Source organism: Berghia stephanieae, chromosome 15, assembly GCF_034508935.2.
Source record: "Berghia stephanieae isolate SIO BIC M18660-M18661 chromosome 15, UCSD_Bste_1.3, whole genome shotgun sequence".
Lineage (NCBI taxonomy): Eukaryota > Metazoa > Mollusca > Gastropoda > Nudibranchia > Aeolidiidae > Berghia > Berghia stephanieae.
Window position 1 is genome coordinate 13,758,835 of NC_088374.1, and position 20,991 is coordinate 13,779,825.

Sequence of the window (20,991 nt, forward strand, 5' to 3'; positions counted from 1 at the left end):
GAGTCTTCCTGTTATATCCTGTTGCCATCTTCTTTGTGGTCTTCCTCTGCATCTTCGAACTATCTATATAAAATCTCATTTTTAAAAAAAAGAAAAGTTTATATCGTTTGGCAACTTACTTTTTGTTCTGGAAGTTCGGCCAAATCTTGTACTGCTCGTGAGAACCGTACTGGACGGCGGCGTATGGCACGATGCGGACTAGGGTGGCGGAGTTACCCCGCCAGAGGGACAGGAAGCCGTATTGGACGACAGAGTTGTAGAGGAACCGAATCGCCTCTCGAGTGGAATAAGCACGGTTGGTGACTGTCGTGAAGAAAAAAAAAATATCTTAAAAAAAAGATATATATATATATATATATATATATATAAAATTTAAAGAGAAAGCTGAAAAATCTTTTCCAGAAATTTTTATCGTAGGCATTTTCTGCCTAATTATTTGTTTTATTTTTTTGGTTCCCGTTTTGTTAAATGTCGATTTCATTTTGTAAAACTTGCATAGTTAGTGTGTGTGCGACTGTTGTGTGTGTCTGTTTGGCTCAGTACGAGTGTGTTTATGGTTTGTTAAGTATAGCATATTGTAAAGCGCTTTGAAGGCTTCAGCATTTAGCGCTATGGAAGAATATTTTCTTCTTCTCCTTCTTCTTCTTCTTCTTCTTCTTCTTCTTCTTCTTCTTCTTCTTCTTCTTCTTCTTCTTCTTCTTTCTTCTTCTTCTCTTTTATTATTATTATTATTATTATTATTATTACTATTATCATCATTATTATTATTATTATTATCATTATTATCATCATCATTATTATCATCATTATTATTATTACTTACCTTGAAAATTAATTTTTGTCCTGTCTAGAGGAGCGATGGTTGTTTTCGCTAGAGCTCCAGCGATAGCACCAGCTATCAAAGAAGTCAAGACTTTGTGATGGTCTGCGACCTGGGGTGGATGGAGGAGAAGGTGATCGGTTAATTGGTTGATGATGATATCTGATGCACAATTTATTGTCTGCTTGTCTGTGTGAGTGTGTGTGTGTGTATGTGTGTGTATGTGTGCATGGGTGCCATTCAAGAAATCCAATGCCCCTGAAAATGAAAATTGTCCTCCACTACCCCTTAAAATGTTTGTCGATGTATATCAATCTGTGAAAAATAGTTTTATAATTTGTTTTTCAGTTTTCCAGTAATTCTATGCTCATTGGCAAAAATCTAACAAGGGCTGTACACAACAACTTTGGGCCCCCTACACTTCTTAAACAAAAAAAATAAATAAATAAAAGAATAGATATGCTTGTTAGTCTATAGATAGTGTGCAGGCTAAGAAGCTCACAACATTGCCATCCGGAAGTAAAACGGACCAACACACAAAACTGTGTGTATCCATGAACGTTTATAGTCAGGTTAATACAGTTCAGTGAGCAGTACTCATAAATGCGGATGGCAAAAAACAATAACAAAGACCTGAGTGACGTCATCTTCGAACTATCTATAGATAGTGTGCAGTTGGCTAAGAAGCTCATAACATTGCCATTCGGATATATTACGAACCAACACACAAAACTATGTGTAACCGTAAACATTTATAATCTGGTTAATACAGTTTAGTGAGAATTACTCACAAACGCGGATTGCAAAAAACAATAACAAAGACCCGGGTGACGTCAACTTCATTCCATCTATTCAAACAGAGCCCAGCCTCCTTGATAATATAATACAAAAAAAAAACAAACAAAAAAAAACAAAAGAACTCACATTTTTATTTATCTCATGCTCAGACCTGTGTAGAAGTTCTTCCTCCTCCTCCTCCCACTCTTCCAAAGGTCCCCCTATCCCCTCCTTCATCTCCACCCCTCCCTCCTCCTCCTCCTCCTCCTCATCACCCCCTTCTTCCATGCTGGCCGTCTCTTCCTCCCCCCCTCCGCCTCCTTGTCTTCGAATAGAAATTCTGTTTCCTCCCACTCTGACTGTGCTCCTAGGAAACTCAATGGAGGACATTGCACAGTGGCTGGCAACAACCTCTATATACTATGATCAGCAACCGAAATCTATTTGGAAATAAAGAAATATCACATTATTACACTCATGCAAAAAAAAAATAATATTTTTTTCAAATTAAAAAATAAATTATTTAAAAAAAACTAAAAATAAATAAAATAAAAAGAATAATACTTATTATTATTATATCATTCTTCTTCTTCTTCTTCTTCTTCTTCTTCTTCTTCTTCTTCTTCTTCTTCTTCTTCTTCTTCTTCTTCTTCTTCTTCTTCTTCTTCTTCTTATTATTATTATTATATTATTATTATTATTATTATTATTATTATTATTATTATTATTATTATTATTATTATTATTATTATCATTATTATTATTATTATCATTATTATTATTATTATTATTATTATTATTATATATTATTATATTATTATTATTATTATTATTATTATTATTATTATTATTATTATTATTATTATTATTATTATTATTATTATTATTATTATCATCATCATCAAATAGGGTCAAATAGGGAACACAGGATTCCACGACCCACCTCCAATCCATCGATGTGTGAATTTGGACATTACGTAAACAGTATCATCCAGCAACAAGCGAAGGATCCGCTATGTAGGATACACCCTTATATTTACAGAGTACAAAATACAGTATTCAAAACTATGAATGATAATAGAACATGACAGTAGCATAGAGATGATTTACAATGAAAAAAAATACCATCACTCAAAAAAGCTACTATACATCGGACTGTCTTGCTCCCAGCCAAATATCCCTGCTAGAACCAGGGGAAAAAAAATCAAGAATAAAAACAGGGATTTGGGCCCTCCCCCCCCCCCCCCAACCCCCCAACACTTATGTCATTACAAATTTATTAGCAATGACTATGAAAAATGTTTTTCTCTCTTTTTCAGGAAAATTTTTGTCTGAAATCAAAGCCCTATCTCCACTGAGTAAATATGTTTTTGAAATTTGAAAATCCATTCATAAATAAACAAGTTATGCAGAAAATCCATTCATAAATAAACAAGTTATGCAGTTTCAAAGGTGTCATTTATTTGGATGACCCGCGAAAATATGGGACGCTTTTTCGGCATTTTTTTTCAACCTTTGGTTGTATCTTGCGTAATAAGTGGATTGAAAGATTGAAATTTGGCAATTTTATGGCAAATTTGATAGAGAATATGATGAAAACATTAGAAGAGTTCTAAATTATATAATTTTAGAGCTGGATGGTATATAACACACACACACACATACACAGAGAGAGAGAGCAGCAGCCTCTTATGGTTGTCACACTACTATGTTATGACGATCGACCCAAATAGCAAAGTCCGGTCCGCATTCGTGCACCGTCGCAACACACCTTTCGACTAGATGCTCTGCCGTCTCGGGTTCTTGCCCACAGCGTCGACATATTGGACAGGAAGTTAGACCCCACCGATGTAACACACTTGCCATTAGGCAGCTCCTCGACCGAAGCCGATTCGCAGCTACCCAGTGTCTCCTCTTACTGGTATCAAAGCCTGGCAACTTCTCACCAAGCTTAGAGGAGTGTGGGTCCCCGCCCCCACGAGGGATTGAATTCGTCCAAACCGACTTCCATCTCGTATGTGCAGCTCTGTCCGTAGTCAGGGATTCTGTGTACAAGGGTTGCCGGGACTTATTTCGGCTCGAAACGGGGGCACCGTCCATTATGCGCATGAGAGGGGTATCCCCATTCCCTCTCTCTTTGATCTTAATCAGCCAGTTTCCCGTAATCGTCTCCCTCCGGACATCGGGGGGCTGGATCGCTGCCATTATCGGGCCCCATTCTCTAGGGGTTGTTGCTAGCGTTCCTGACACTATGTGCATCGACTTGCGAAGTTTTACATCCACCTTCTCAACGTTTCTGCTTCTACCCCACACTGGAGTGCAATACTCAGCAGTGGAATAGCATAGTGCCTAGGCGGACGTTCTCAGGAGCGCTTGGCTAGCGCCCCAAGTCGATCCCGCTAGCTTCCTCAGAAGACTATTCCGCTTCTCTATCTTCCGGGCAACCCCTTCGAGATGCACCCGATAGGTAAGGCTGCGATCCAACGTCACCCCTAAATATTTTGGATGCGGCTCATATGGGGTGGCTGGTCCCCGACTAGGACATTCAGTTTTCCGGTGTGCCAACCACTGCATAAGTGAAATGCAGTGGCCACGGTTTTTGAAGTGTTCATCTTCAGGTACCACTTGTCAAAGTAGGATTTGGTGACGTCCTCGCTGAGTACGCTCTCGAGACGGGTCCACACTTTACTCTGAGTAACGAGTGCCCAGTCGTCCACGTATCCCAGCCTCAGGGAGGAAGTGTTCGGCATATCGCTAATGTAAACGTTAAGCAACATTGGCGCAAGTACCGACCCCGGAGGGACCCCATTCTTCAATTTCCTTACTTTGCTCGTGGCGTCTCCCAGCGCGACGTGGAATTGCTTTTCCCCTAAGATCGAAGAGAACAACTTCAAGGTCTTTCTTTTTGCACCTTATGATTTTTGCAAGTTTGAGCATCAACCCTTCGCACCAGACTGTATCGTATGCCGCTGATAGGTCTATAAAGACAGCACCTGTTTGCTGTTTTCTCTCGAACCCATGCTCAATATGCTCTGTAAGGGCAATGACCTGCTCCGTGGTGCACCTCCCTTCCCTGAAGCCTGCCTGCTCGGGTGGCAGGGCAGCGTCTAGGACCAGCCCCCATCGGTTTAATGGAACACGCTCCAACAATTTGTAAAGACAGCTCAGCAGCGATATGGGTCTGTAACTGTCTGCCTCCTTCGCCGGTTTCCCTGGCTTCAGGATGGCAACTATCTTCGCATGCTTCCACACTTGTGGAAGCTTTCCTTTTGCAAGGACGTCGGACATTGCCTCTGCCAGCCAGGCCCGTGCCCTGGGGCCCAGATGCGTCACCATATCGGGATATACACCATCTATCCCTGCTGCTTTGCCGTTCTTCACTTCGCTAATGGCTGCACCCACTTCTCGGGGACTGAACGGGGTCATCCAGTCCGACTCCTCCGCAGGTAGCGAGTCCAAAATCGTACGGTACGCTTTGCGGACACCGCGCTCAAAAGCCTGATTAGGGACCCGTTTGCTATGGCTCTTAATGTTCTTGGCAATTGTGTCTGCCTCGCATTCCGGTGCAGCCTTCGCGAAATTCCGATCTGGGTCCAATTTCTTTATCAAACGCCAAGCGTGGCGGCTGGAGTGTGTAAAGTCGAGACTTTCCACGGTCTCCTGCCACCGTTGCTTCCTTCCCTCTGCCAGAGACTGAAGTAGTCTATCGGCTGCGTCCTGGGACTGAGTCTGCTGGTACAGCTCTTCCGACTCTGCTGTCCAGCAAGGGGTGTAGAATTTCCGTTTGCCCCGTGGAATAGAACGTTGAGCGCTTTTAACCAGTAGCCTGCTAAATCTGGTTATATTCTTGGACTTGGGAGGAATGGCAGGGCAAACCTGCTCGATATAGGAACTGAATTCCTCCCAGTCAGCCTTCCTGAAGTTCCATCTGCAAAGTGGGAGAGACTGCACCCTCGGTATTGTCACCCCAGCTGTGACAAGAACCGGCCTGTGCTGGCTATGCGGAAAGTCCCCGAGGACTGTTCGCTTCACCTGCAGCGGTTCACCGTTCGCGCCTTTCGTAACGAGGGTGAGGTCTCGTGGATCTTTACCTTGCAGTTGGTGAGGGGGCTTGAGCCACACGGGAGGGCAAAGGTGTAAATCCCGGTCGACCGTCACGAGACCATCCCGGGTATCGAGCCAACGAGCCACATGAGCTGCTCGCCCCGGTGTGTGACTAAATTTGATCCAACCCGGTGCCCGAATAGCAGCCCTATCCCGGGCGCCACACTATTAAATAAAAAAAGAAAAGAAGAGAGAGAGAGAGAGAGAGAGAGAGAGAGAGAGAGAGAGAGAGAGAGAGAGAGAGAGAGAGAGAGAAATTAGTATAACACACACACAGAAATATATTAAGAAATGAGTATATAACACACAGAGAGAGAGAGAGAGAGAGAGAGTAGAGAGAGAGAGAGAGAGAGTAGAGAGAGAGAGAGAGGGGGGGGGGGGAGATTGCGTACATAAATGAAAGAAATATAGAAGGAAAAGAGAAATTGGACAAGGGGACAAAGGTTACTGATGGAACGTGACTTGGAACACAATAATTAAACCCATGCTGAGATTGTAGATCATATTGCAATCGAAAACTTTTAACATTATAATTTCTTAAATTCTTGTAAATTAAACAGTCAAATTGTCAGCTATTTATTGAACCCAAACGCAATGGCAGACGATAAACACCCTCTGCCAGTGAGACCACGCAGACATTTTGACTAGTCATGAACTTTAAAATGAGGTCAACCAATTAGAAAGCGCTTTGCCACGACCCGCTCAGCCGCTGTTTGGTGCCAAATCGTTTTGAACTTGTGATTCGGGCTGTAGGGGGCCAAAATGGCTTTGTCTTTTACGAATGAAGAGCAAATTAGGATGGTGTTTTGTAAAATACGGGAAAAGTACTGGTCATATTCATATGAAATTTTACAACCAAAAAGAAGAAATGTTCATGTATTACCTTGTCAGCGACAAAACCTACACGCCCGGTAGTTTTAGAAATATTTTACTCCAAAGAGTAAAAATCTATTTTTAACGGTCTTCTGGTAATCGCACGAGTTTTGTTGCTTGACATAATCTAAAATGACCTTTTTTCTAACTGTGTGCCAACTTTCAGTCAAATTCATCGATAAACAGCGTCGTAATTAATTTTTTAAAATAGCATATACGAAACGGCTTCGTCCCATATTTTGTCGCGAATTTGGGCACTTCGTGAGCGGAAAAGAGGCCCAAAGATTTGTGCGGGATAGTCATTGCTAAATTTATATAAGAATAAGACTTTTCTTACCCAGTTCAGAAATGATTGCTGGTCAAACTTCTAGATAAGTGATGTGGTCTCTTTCTTCCGTTCCTGTCTCCTTAACTGCTGTTGTGTGCGTTGCTGTTGTTGTTTATGGCCAATTGTCTCTGTTATTCTTGCTGGTGTGTGGTTGGTTTATTATTTATACGACCGCATCTTGTCTCCTATGAGTTCTGTGGTAATAATAATAATAATAATAATAATAATAATAATAATAATAATAATAATAATAATAATAAGAATAATAATAATAAGAATAAAAAAGAAAATACCAATAATAATCAAATCATCATCATTGTCATAATAATAATAATAATAATAATAATAATAATAATAATAATAATAATAATAACAATAATAATAATAATAATAATAATAATAATCATAATCATCATCATTACATAATAATAATAATAATAATGAAAATGATAATGATAATAATAATAATAATAATAATAATAATAATAATAATAATAATAATAATAATAATAATAATAATAATAATAATAATAATAATAATAATAATAAGGAAAGGAAGGGGGGGGGTGTATCTCATAACAATAATAATACCCTTCTGATGACAACGGTTTACTAGGCCAAAAACAGATTTAAAAAAAAAAAGAAAGGAAGGGGGGGGGGGGGTGTATCTCATAACAACAATAATCATAATAATAATACAGACCAATGGGAGCGATCTATATTCATGTTTTCGTCCAACCAGTCATCAATCACATGATTTGTTGATGTCCAATGATTGGATATTTCTTAACAAATGTAAACACGCTGCTTTGTTTATGAAAGTTGTAAACACATACACATGTGTCAAGCTGAATTAAATGACCAATCGTGATGTTAGATATTTCAAAAGCTGTGAATACTTTTCACTAGCACATTTTCAATGTGACCAATGACCTCGAGCACATGGAAAAGGATTATAGATAGTTCGAAGATGACGTCACTCAGGTCTTTGTTATTGTTTTTTGCCATCCGCGTTTATGAGTAATGCTCACTGAACTGTATTAACCTGACTATAAACGTTCATGGATACACACAGTTTTGTGTGTTGGTCCGTTGTACTTCCGGATGGCAATGTTATGAGCTTCTTGGCCAAGCGCATACTATCTATAGATCATGCCCATTGATGTCAACCAAGTTTCAACCAACGGGATCAGATAGCTAGTTTTGACAGGAGACCACACGCTCAAACTCGATCAATAAATAAAATTGTTGTACGGTAAGTAGTTGATCATGTCAATCTCCTGTTCAATTTTACACAAACATATGACTAACCTCCATCCTCCCCCCCCCCCCTTTGACTCTCCTCTCTCTCTCTCTCTCTCTCTCTCTCTCTCTCTCTCTCTCTCTCTCTCTCTCTCTCTCTCTCTGTGGCTGAAGTTAATATACAGTTATTAACAAAAAAAACAAAAAAAAAAAAAATACTTTAAATCAATTTGAAGAAATATCGAGATATAACCTGTTAATCCTCAGCCCACAATTTTGAAATTTAAAAAAAAATTATTTAAAAAAAAAGAAAGCTTTTATATAGCGCAATATCCACTAAACGCGCTCAAAGCACTTTACAAAGAGTCCCTGACCAACAGCAACACGTATGAAACATACAGAACGAGATATTACGCCTGTTAGGTGATATAATTACATTTGTTTCCCAACAAAGACAACGCTGATAACGGCCAGGTACTCATTTTACACCCGAGTATGTTGAGCGAATGTGAATAAAGAGCCTTTTCCAAAAGACTCAACTATGCTCCAAGAAGGCTCAAACTCAAACCCAGGGCCTTCCGATCCGAAAGCGAGTGTCATATCACAAGACCACATTCGCCGCACATAAAAATAAAAAGATTATTTCACCGTGTGTTTTATATCAGAAAGTGAGTGGAGCAGGCACTTATGTTGATAACAACAAGAAATGAAGTGAGTAGGAAAGTGCCAGAAGACAATAGAGAATAAATACTTCGTAGCGGCGATGGGGGGGGGGGGGGGGCTCGAACCCATGACCTTATTAGTTGAACAACTCTGCCTGGCCGGGGAGATCGTGACTCTACCGTATGAGCTATCCTGTGTTTTATACGATGTTCTAACATGTATTATTTATAAGTTTAAATATACACACACAAGTTCGGACTAAAGGCCAGAGGTATGGCCTATCTCAATTTATCAAATTCATATATAAAGTGTTGCTATTGGTTCTTGGTTGTATATTTTTACATTTTTGTGCATTTGCATATATCATATATGTATACATTGTCGCCATAGATTCTGAACTTTGTGTTTATACGTCTGTAAACGAATTTCCATTTTTTTTTAATGAATAAAGTATATATTATTATTATTATTATTATTATTATTATTATTATTATTATTATTATTATTATTATTATTATCATTATTATTATTATTATTATTATTTATTATTATTATTTATTATTATTATTATTATTATTATTATTTATTATTATTATTATTATCATTATTATTATTATTATTATTATTATTATTATTATTATTATTATTATTATTATTATTATTATTATTATAAATATTCATATTGACACAACACAGAGTGTGTGACATTACAGCATATCGTTATGTCATATCCTATCAATTTCTCCATACCATTTAATTTACTACCCTACTTTGTGACCTTATGACACTATCATCATTATCATTGCCTTTTTCACTCTGGGTCAGGTATAGGCCACAGACAAACAGTTTCCATCCTTCTATATCCCGAGCTAACTTTTTTAAAATCTCGTTCCATGTCTTATCACTTCTCTGTATATATCAGCTTCTTTAGAAACTCTTTGGTCGCCCAAGCTAAAAAAAAAAAAGGATTTGATTTGTCCGGCTGCGTTTCTGTAATGGTTTGAGTTTAACGGAAAGGGGTGTTAACCCTTCGACAACCCCCAACCTGGAGGACCAGGTGACTCAAAAAAGAGGGGTAATCACACACCATTAGTCGCCTTTTACTACACGCTGGCTCGGCATTGGGCTTTTCTTGCACCTTCTTTGTTGAGGGACCCCAGACACCACACAGGGGTATGACACTATGCTATGCATAATAATGTGCGAGACTTGTGTAGCAGAATTATAACCCTAACTCTTTCAGCGCTGAGGCTATATTATTCGCATTTCCGTCACAAAATGGCTGACAACTGATTGAAGCAGCATGAGAATGACGAGCGAAGACAAAGTGACATTCGAATTCCATGTAAAATCTCAATTAAAATACCCCCCTAGGGCAACTGACTGTTCTGATGAAAGAAATGATACCATTGGTTCAATTTATAGTACTTTGTAGAAAGTAGGATTGGATTACATTATAATTATTTTGCCTTTCACGACTGGTCGCACTGTGCGGCCATTGGCCAGTAGAACAGATTCTGTTCTGGCCGCCCAGTGCAGCAAATGGTGCTGAAAGAGTTAATATATTCATTTTAAAACATGCCTAGAGCTAGATAATGAGGAAATGGAGATGGAGTTTATCCCAGTGTCTGTAGCTTAGAATAGAAAGTAACAATTGTTTGCTACCCTTTGGAGTAAACGGACCGACAACCTCTGACTCACACATGATTTTAAAAAAAAAATTTTATTGGTGTTAGTGTTAGTACAATTTACATGATGGGCAGATAATGTGGGTAATTTACATAAACGCATAGCATTAATACGATGTTGAGCCTTATCAAATGGTTTTTTTTTTTTGTTGGTTGAAGACTTGATTTAAGCTCAAAATGCTCTGGATAAAGTAAATCATTTGAACTTGCATTTTTTTTTAACCTTTTGAAGTTGTCACATTGATATTATTTGTTCAAGGTTGTAACAGCTGGTATTGATAGTGTATTCATTAACCCTCTCCTTACCGACCATTTTCAGTATTTTCCCACAATAGCAGGCTTACCCAGCAGAAAAATTGAGTTTTTAAACTCAAACAATCTCTCTACAAAACAACTTTATGCTCTTATTTAATTAAATAAAGACCATTGGTATTGTGATGAGCAGAATAAATCTTATACATAAGAGAAAAAAATGTATATATGTTGTGTCGTAACAAATGTGACGATTTTGCTGTAGGTGGTAAGGAAAGGGTTTTTAATTACACTTTGAATTTGAATAGATGATAGGGGTAATGTGATTGATCTGTATCATCTGCAGCAGCATTTGGGGCTCAGCAGAATGAAGTCCTCTCGGATAGATTGTCATTATAATATTGTAATTGTGGTGTGAGACCATTAGAAGCTGTCACTCATCTTCTAACGAATATTAATAATAATAATTAATAATTAATAATAATAATAAGAATAATAAGAAGAAGAAGAAGAAGAAGAAGAAGAAGAAGAAGAAGAAGAAGAAGAAGAAGAAGAAGAAGAAGAAGAAGAAGAAGAAGAAGAACAAGAAGAAGAAGAACAAGAAGAAGAAGAAGAAGAAGAACAAGAAGAAGAAGAAGAAGAACAATAATAATAATAATAATTGAAGTGAGCTGATGTATAGGGGGTTAACATCACAAAGCACTATGATAACAACTAATGTGGTAATTCGATCCACAATAAAACATATCTCTACTAATATAGAACAAAAAGAAATAATTAAAGGCGAATGAGATCCAAGATCTGTGCTTACGTTGGGGACTGGGTTAATGGTACACCTATGAGGTCTTGTGGTATGACAGCCACATTCGGATCAGAGGGTTCTGGGTTCGAGCCTCACTCAGCGCATAGTTTAGCCCTTGGAAAAGACTCTTTACTCACATTCTCTCACCGTATTGAGGTGTGAAATGAGTCTGGTCGTTAACAGCATTGTCTCTCATCGGAAAAAAATTGTAATCAATATCAGCGTCAAGTTACGTCCTTCTGTCTAATGTTACATGTTGCTGTTGGTCAGGGACCCCTTGTAAAGCTCTTTGAGCCCATTTAGTGGATATTGCGCGCTATATAAAAGATCAAATTTTTAAAACATTTAAAATCTTAATGAATCGTATTTATGCACCTCCATTGCGCAAATACTATTCATTATCGATGCTGTGTTTCTGTTTTTGGACATGGCAAAAGTTATATGTGACATATGTCCATCTTTGTTAATAGAAAATTTACAAAACAAGAGCTGACAAAATTTAAAACCACTAAATAGAAGTTAAAATAATGTTCTAGAAAGATCTGATTAAATATCATGAATAGCCAGGTGGCTCTGTAGCGTAGTGATTAAGCTGTCAGACTCTATCTAACCATGAAAGTGCTGGGTTCGATTCCTATTGTGGATAATCAATTTTCTAAAAATTTTGTTGAAACAAATATAATTTTAATTGTTACAGTTATAAGATATATATTTTAATACTTTGAATTAATTAAATATTATTACAATAATAATAATAATAATAATAATAATAATAATAATAATAATAATAATAATAATAATAATATAATAATAATAATAATAATAATAATTATCATTATATATTATTATTATTATTATTATTATTATTATTATTATTATTATTATTATTATTTTAATTATTTTATTATTATTATTATTATTATTATTATTATTATTATTATTATTATTATTATTATTATTATTATTATTATTATTATTATTATTATTATTATTATTATATATTATTATTATTATTATTATTATTATTATTTATTATTATTATTATTATTATTATTATTATTATTTATTATTATTATTATTATTATTATTATTATTATTATTATTATTATTATATTATTATTATTATTATTATTATTATTATTATTATTATTATTATTTTATTATTATTATTATTATTATTATTATTATTATTATTATTTTTAATTTTTATTATTATGATTATTTATTATTATTATTATTATTATTATTATTATTATTATTATTATTATTATTATTATTATATTATTATTATTATTATTTTTATTTATAATTATAATAATAATTATTATTATTACTATTTTATAATTATTATTATTATTATTATTATCATCATCATCATCATCATCATCATCATCATCATCATCATCATCATCATCATCATCATCATCATCATCATCATCATCATCATTATTATTATTATTATTATTATTATTATTATTATTATTATTATTATTATTATTATTATTAAAAACAACATATTTATACCATTGTTAACAGCGTGCACTTATTTGCCGGTTTGATAACCCACTTCATTCTTGTAATGGAAATCTAAAAAAAAAATGACGCAAAAAATTACCCATTACAACAATGTTACACTAGGCCCATAATTGTGTTGGGATGTCAGACTTGCATATATGTACAGGTCGATTGTTATTTTATAACACTCTATCATTATGGTCAGTATTCGTTTACCATGTTTTTGTTTTTGTTTTGTTGTTTTTCGTAAAAACTATTATTATATTTTTTTAAACTTCTATTCTAAATTTTTAAAAAGTATTTACTTATTTCTATTTTGATCATTGTGATCAGTATTTGTGACCATTACCATGTTTCTTTTCACCTTTGACCTTTTAAAATTACTATTTAATTACTATCGTCGTATCACATACTCAGGCAATCACTCAGCAGCATACTAAAGTACAATCTAAAACTAGAACTAAAACTATCTGCATTTAAAGCTCAATGACGTAGCAGGAAGGGGCAGCGTGGCTTAGCGGTACGGTCTTTGCTTCGTACCCAAAAGGTACCAAGTTCGACTACCCGCCTCGTTGAGTGGCCTTGAGGAAGTCACCTCGCCCTAGCTCACTTTTCGGCGCTGCACTGCGGCTGACGCCTGGGTTATTCCAGTCTTCCCTTGGAATAGACCCTAAAGACAAATTTCCCCTTGGGGATGAATAAAGGGAATTTTATTTATTTATTTTTATTTATTTATTCACAGAAAAAAAAAATTAAAAAGAGAAGCCTCTATTTTTTTTCTGTGGGTCTATTTTTACACCGTGCATAAAAACAGTTGTGTTGACCAGCACCCCCATCGGAGGTGCATAAAAATGGTGCGTTATTAAAGTACTATACACCAACGGATGAGCTGAAAATTTTTTTTTTTTTTAATTGAGCTTTTATATAGTGCAATATCCACTAAATATGCTCAACATGTTTTACAAGGGGTCCCTGGCCAACAGCAATATTTAACCTGTAGGACGGGACATGACGCCTGTTAAGCGATATTACAATTTTTTCGAACACAGACAACGCTGTTAACAGCCAGGTACTCATTTTACACCTGAGTACAGTGAAAGAAAGTGAGTAAAGAGCCTTCACTAAGGACTCAACTATGCCCAAAGCGAGGCTTGAACCCAGGACCTTCTGATCCGAAAGCGATTGTCATACCACAAGACCACATAGCCGCACAAAACGCCACCTACATGGGCATATACACTGCCATGAATCCTTCAGACTTCAGGATTAAAATGTGAGCATTCTCGTAAGGCTGCGGCTATTCAGACTCGAGTCTGAATAGTCTCCCGTGGCTATTTGGACTGAAATTCCAATGCGCACTCATTCTGGATAGTCTCCCTTGGCAGTATAGTTTTTGTTGGGTTTTACTTATTGATTATTACGTAAAATTAATGCAAATCAAAATTAAGATTTTAGATTAACAGGTAGTCTAAACCTGCATTTTAACCCGAGAAAGCCAAAATCATGGATCAATGTCCAGATAGAAATTATATAAAAAAGTAAAAGAGTTTAAAAACTCTTCAAAAGCAGCAAAAGTTAGTCAAAGTAACTGGTATAAATGAAGAGATTTTCTAGCTAACAACATAACACGATGTCTAAATAAAATCAAGACAAAAATAAATAATTTAAAAATGATATAATCTGAAAGTGTGAGACGGGCAACAATCCTCCTCAGTGCAAAGTAGGGGTGGGGTATGAGCTGAGTCAGTGTGATATAATATGGACAAAGGGCAAAACAGAATTTCTTCTGAACTCTTTTTCTATTTCGTTATCCATTCCACCCTGTGCCTACTGCCCACATTGTGCCGTCCTCCCCTGCCCTATGTATGCGCACACACATTGGAGTTTGAGTCCGAATAGTCACGGAAGACTTAGGTCTTAATTCCAAATTCGAGAAGGGTTCTTGAATCAAACCCTTAACCGATAGTAGGGTAAATAAGCAACACCTAGTCCTAGTCCAGGGCCTGCTGCTCTACACTTAAGTAAAGATGGCGATCGCGAAACATCCAAGGCAAGGAAGCAAAGAGAGTTAGAGTAAGAAGAATCATCAGGAGACTGGCTGAGACTGAGACTTCAGAAATATTTTTTTCTTTATTTTAAGTATGTTGAGCGCGGTGTATAACTAATCTTCTTACTGAAGAAGGTAAGCATATGTAGGGCGTGAGAAAGGGGGTGGGCGGGGAGACTGATGTTGTAATTGAGGCCGTGGAAACACCCGTAGGCACGTAGGCCGTGCCCGCAGGTTACAATTCACTAGACAGAAGTCTCCGTCTATTGACAAAATTGACTCACCCGCCGCAGTAAACATCTTTCTTACAGAGTAAATTCCAAAAGAAATAATAAAATTCAACACCCTTTCGACCTATCAAAACTAAAAACAAAAATTGGAAAACCTATAAAACCTTAGGATCAACCCACCAGCACACGTTCAATTCTATATTGTAAAGTGAAGTCCATCAACTTTCGATTGCGTTTTTTTCAGAAGGTTATGTTGTTGATTTGAACTCTGCTCGGCCGGGTCAAAATAGTTTAAGCTATGAGAGTTATCGCCCTTTAAAACAGAGAAATAACGATTGGGTGAGAGGATTAATTAATTTTTTGATCCCATGGGATCATCGAATAAAGAGGAGGGGCTTATTCTGTGTGTGTATTGGATCACCCGACTTCTGGGATTAAACATGTATGTGTGTGGGTGTATAGATAGTATGCGCTTGGCTAAGAACCTCACAACATTGCCATCCGGAAGTATAACAGACCAACACACAAAACTATGTGTATCATTGAACTTCAACGTTTATAGTCTGGAATGCAGTTTAGTGAGAATTACTCATAAACGCGGATGGCAAAAAAAAAAAAAAAAAAAAACAATAACAAAGACCCGAGTGACGGCAGCTTCATTCTATCTATATTTTGTGTCCAGTGGACAAGCTTGGCGTTTGTGTTTGTAGATGTCTTTTATGTAAAACTGAGTCAGACAAAAAACAAAACAAGCAACAACAAACAAACAAAACAAAAAAAAAAGAAATATAGAAAACAAAAAACAATTAAGAAAGTAAGAAAACAAAATTACTGGAGGAAAATTGGGTTGGAACTTCAGCCCTTTCTCTAGTGCGCTATGATTGGAACCGGTGACAAAACAAGACTTGGAAAAAGGCTCTTTACTCACATTCTCTCACCGTACTCAGGTGTAAAATGAGTGCCTGGCCGTTAACAGCAAAGTATAGGTCGGAAAAAAACTTTGTAATATCGCCTAACAGGCGTCATGTATCGTTCTACATGTTACGTGTTGCTGTTGACCAGGGATCCCTTGTAAAGCGCTTTGAGCAAGTTTAATGGATATTGCCCTTTATAAAAGCTCTATTGATAAGGAATTAGATAGCCTTAAGTTAGAATGTGTCGAGGATACAATGCATGTTTATTTTATAATTGATATCCTGCATGTTGTATAATACTAATACATATCAGCCGACGTGCACTTATTTTCAGGTCTGATAATCCAATTCCTTTTGGGCTCATTGTTGTAATGGAAATCTCAAAAAAAATGAAAAATAAAAAATAAAAAAAATTACGCAAAATATTGTCCATTACAAAAATGTTAACTCACTCAACCCTAACACCGACTATATCCGTAGTTTACCAGGGGGTTACTTTTACCCCATGTCTAGGAATTTATCATATTTTTCTGAGACAAATTATAGGCGTATTATCAAAACTCATGTTTTTTAATTATTTTACATTTTAATGATAGTTGAATATAACTATGTATGCACATGCTCATTTATAATACATGTTTTCCAATTTTGAAAAGTAGCAAAAATCTTTAGGATTGAGTGAGTTAAACTTGGCCCATAAGTGGGATCGGATGTCAGGCCTGATTTTCCCCGTCGATATAAGTTATTTATAACTGTGACAGGGCACCAAAGGTCACACTATTGGCCTAGTTTAGTTCTTATTAGGTATTGTTCTGTATGTTCAATAATAATAATAATAATAATAATAATAATAATAATAATAATAATAATAATAATAATAATAATAATAATAATAATAATAATAATAATAATAATAATAATAATAATAATAAAATCAATTACTACAAGCAAACAAAATGATAATGAGAAGAAATAAAAAATTTAGAAATTAATTTAAAAAATTGAGCTTTTATATAGCGCAAAAAAGTCGTTTCAAACTCTACGTCTGTCTTGAGCCCGACTATTCTGTCGCACTCTGTAAAAAACTCGTACCGGTGTTATACTTATTTAAATTTTTGGCGAGTAAACTCGTCCTTCAAAATTGTATAGATCGATTTTAGACCCCCCCCCCCCCCCATCTTAGCAAAAACTCTCAAACCTGGGGCTTCAAGTTCAAGCGTGGTCAGAGGCCGGACGGATGGCAAAGGAATATGACGTTCCTAAAGTTGTGTCCTTAGATCAGAGCTGCCTACATTTACGATAAATTCCTAAAACTACGAATTTTGGCTCCTTCGACAACGCAAGTGAGTAAGCGAGTGACTACAACTCAAAATAAGCATCTCAAATTCAATAAATCAGGCTGACAATGAAAATAAGGCACTAAATCACTAAATCAATTGTGCGGCTATGTAGTCTAGTGTTATTACACTCGCTTTCGGATCCTGAGTTCGAGCCTCGCTCGGCGCATAGTTGAGTCCTTTGAGAAGGCTCTTTACTCACATTCTCTCACCGTACTCGGGTGTTAAATAAGTACATGGCCGTTAACAGCGTTGTCTCTGACCGAGAAATATTATTGTAAAATCGCCTAAAAGGCGTCATGTCCCGTCTTACGTGTTAAATGTTGCTGTTAGCCAGGGATCCCTTGTAAAGCGCGTTGAGCACGTTAAGTGGATATTGCGCTATATAAAAGCTCCAAAAAAATCAGCACATAGTGTAAGGATCTTGATTCGTTATTCAATCCTTCTGGTGATAAATTGGTGATTTACAAAGTTATATTTAATGACTTGTATTATTTTCGTCATGAAAACTGCTATTTTTTAATAATTTCAAGTAGGTAGTCAGTTAGATAAGGTACTTTTGCACACATTACTCCAGTCGACTCAGGTATGAATTACTGCCAGGAAGTGGTGGATATTGCACGGATGTCACAAATTACTAACGGACTCACACACACACACACGTGCACAACTGTACACACATACACACCAAGGTACACACACACACGCACACACACACACACACACACACACAAAACAAGGTACAAACATGCAAACAAACATATACAAACACACCAAGTTACACGGCACAGAGAGAATTTTTTTAAAAGAGAGAGAGAGAGAGAGAGAGAGAGAGAGAGAGAAGGAGATGGATAGATAGATAGATAGATAGATAGATAGATAGATAGATAGATAGACAGACAGAGAGAGAGAGAGAGGAGATGGATAGATAGATAGATAGATAGATAGATAGATAGATAGATAGATAGATAGATAGATAGATAGATAGATAGATAGATAGAAGAGAGAGAGAGAGAGAGAGAGAGAGGAGATGGATATTTTATATATATATATATATATATATATATATATAGAGAGAGAGAGAGAGAGAGAGAGAGAGAGAGAGAGAGAGAGAGTGTGTGTGTGTGTGTGTGTGTGTGTGTGTGTTTAGGTGTGAGTGTGAGTGATTGGGAATATAATTCCTGTGATGTTTGACCCAGATATCTACTGTGGTGGAAAATACAATTGATATAATATCGGTAACAACGATACTGGAGTGAGATCACAAAGGTAATCATGAGGACGAGGGCAACGGGGATTTTATTACAGTATCGTTGGACGGTAATATCGATTTTACCGCGATATTATTATATGAAGGAATCGACTCCTACATAAACTTTTCCGTTGATGAATTTTTTTTTTCTTAAATGGGTCATTCTATTTAAAACTCAACAACACATAATATTATTGAATATTACCTATGTGTTGAGTTTTAAATAGAATGTTCCATTTTTTTTTTTGTCATCAACTGAAAAGAAATAATGATATACAGACAATTTAATTTATGTACGCGCGCTGAACGCGCCTCACAATGCTTCTTTATTAATAGGGAATGATATAGAGCAGTAAAGTTAGGTGCCCCATACGTAAACAAAGGTCGAGAAGCACGTGGCAAAACACATGTTCCTGTCTTGACAGCTCACGTTCCAATGTAAATAATAGAAAAAAATAACCTTTAAAATTTGGCTGTTAGGTGGCAAAAGAAACACATATTCATAAATACTCGATCATGCATCAAATAATGTCTAGATATGGATATTTTATGGACCAAAAGGTAAAATTTTCTAAAATTTATCAAAAGTTACAGTCTCTATTTTTAGACCAGAGCAAATTATTGCGCTGGTGTGAACAAAACGAGAATTATTCGGAGCCTGATTTTCATAATAATTTAGCCTTATATTATTATTTCTGCAACTGTTAGATTTTATGTAAACATATTTTCAATACTGAAAGTGTATTGCCTACAACTCAAACTACAAAATTGGGAGACCTATATTGTGCGTAAATTATTCCGGTCCCTAACGGAAATCACTAGCAACTTGTTATTGTTTACGTTTGGGGCACCTAACTTTACTGCTCTATTAGCGGAAGAGTAGCGTCCCTTGATTGGACGTCACCCATAGTCTGTGACGTCACCGGCGGAAAAGTTATTAGAGAGAGAACGTCATGTTGGTTGTGCGCATGCGTCTATCGTCCTCGCAGGCCCCCATTATGAATTCCCATAATTTGACACTATCGCCCGTTGTAAAAAAAAAAAAAAAAAATTAAAGACAACCACAAAAAACAAAAAAAAAAAAAAAACAAAAAAAAAAAAAAAAAAAAACAAACGTAGTAGTTTATTTATTTCATGTTTATTTACCTATTTATGTCTATTTATATATTATCCATTTATTTATTCAATATTAATTAATTACTTTATTTATTTAATATTCATTCATTTATTCATTTAATATTCATTTATATATTTATTTATTTATTTAGTATTTATTCATTTATTTATCTAATATTCATTTATTTGTATATTTAATATTCATTTATTTATTCATTTAATATTCATTTATCTATTTATTTTACGACACTCACACCAATGTTCTAAAATAAAAAAAAAGAAAAGAAAGAAGAATAATTTGATGCACATTAATATCTTGAGCCAAGGATAATTCTTAATTTCAAAGCTTTAAAGTCGAGAACCATCATTGTTAGAAATAGAATACATTTTTATCTTTAAGAATAATAATAATAAAGGTGAGGAAACCGGGGATTTTACTCCCTCTATCCTAGAGATTTTTGCTACTGTTCAAATTTGGGATAAAATGTATTAAAAGTGAGCATGTGCATAGATAGTTTTATTCTACTATCATTAACGTATAAAAATTAAAAATATTAGCTTTGAAACTAGATACTCTAATTTGTCTCAGAAAAATGTAATAAATAGGCTTGGGGTGAAAGTAACCCGGGTAAACTACGGATATAGTCGGTGTTAGGGTTGCGTGAGTTAATAATAATACATTTAGGTCATATAAGCGTCAGTAAAAAAGGGAAAAATGGGATAGTAAAAAGGTGTAGAATTACAATTAAAGCACCCAAGAAAAGGTAACATAAAGGGGAATTGGTTCAAATAGAAAACAAATGTAGATTCCAAGAGCACACTATCAAAGTACTTAGTTTGAAATCACCTAAAGTCTCATCCAGACACAAGTACAGGTCCCCACTTAGAGGAATACACTCAAATGTTTACAAATCATATATAATACGTAAACAAAACATAATACAGCACATATAAGAAAGATGATGCACAAGGAGAAAAATATCTCAATAAACTATAACTATACATTTGACTGTTTCCCTCCAAGCCAAGGA

General features: G+C 35.7%; 1 protein-coding gene across 1 annotated transcript in view; it reads right to left on the reverse strand.

Annotated features, from left to right (window-relative positions):
- The window catches only part of LOC144960380 (mitochondrial coenzyme A transporter SLC25A42-like), a 17,093-nt gene extending 1,469 nt beyond the window's left edge, over positions 1–15,624 (reverse strand). Inside the window, exons 1-5 of the mRNA XM_078893464.1 lie at positions 15,522–15,624; positions 6,912–7,096; positions 1,745–2,037; positions 824–932; positions 120–303 (exon numbers count right to left, since the gene is read on the reverse strand). Of these exons, the coding sequence (XP_078749590.1) occupies positions 120–303; positions 824–932; positions 1,745–1,987 (536 nt within the window). The 5' untranslated portion in view covers positions 1,988–2,037; positions 6,912–7,096; positions 15,522–15,624. The remainder of the gene's footprint in view (positions 1–119; positions 304–823; positions 933–1,744; positions 2,038–6,911; positions 7,097–15,521) is intronic.
- Positions 15,625–20,991: the final 5,367 nt, after the last annotated feature.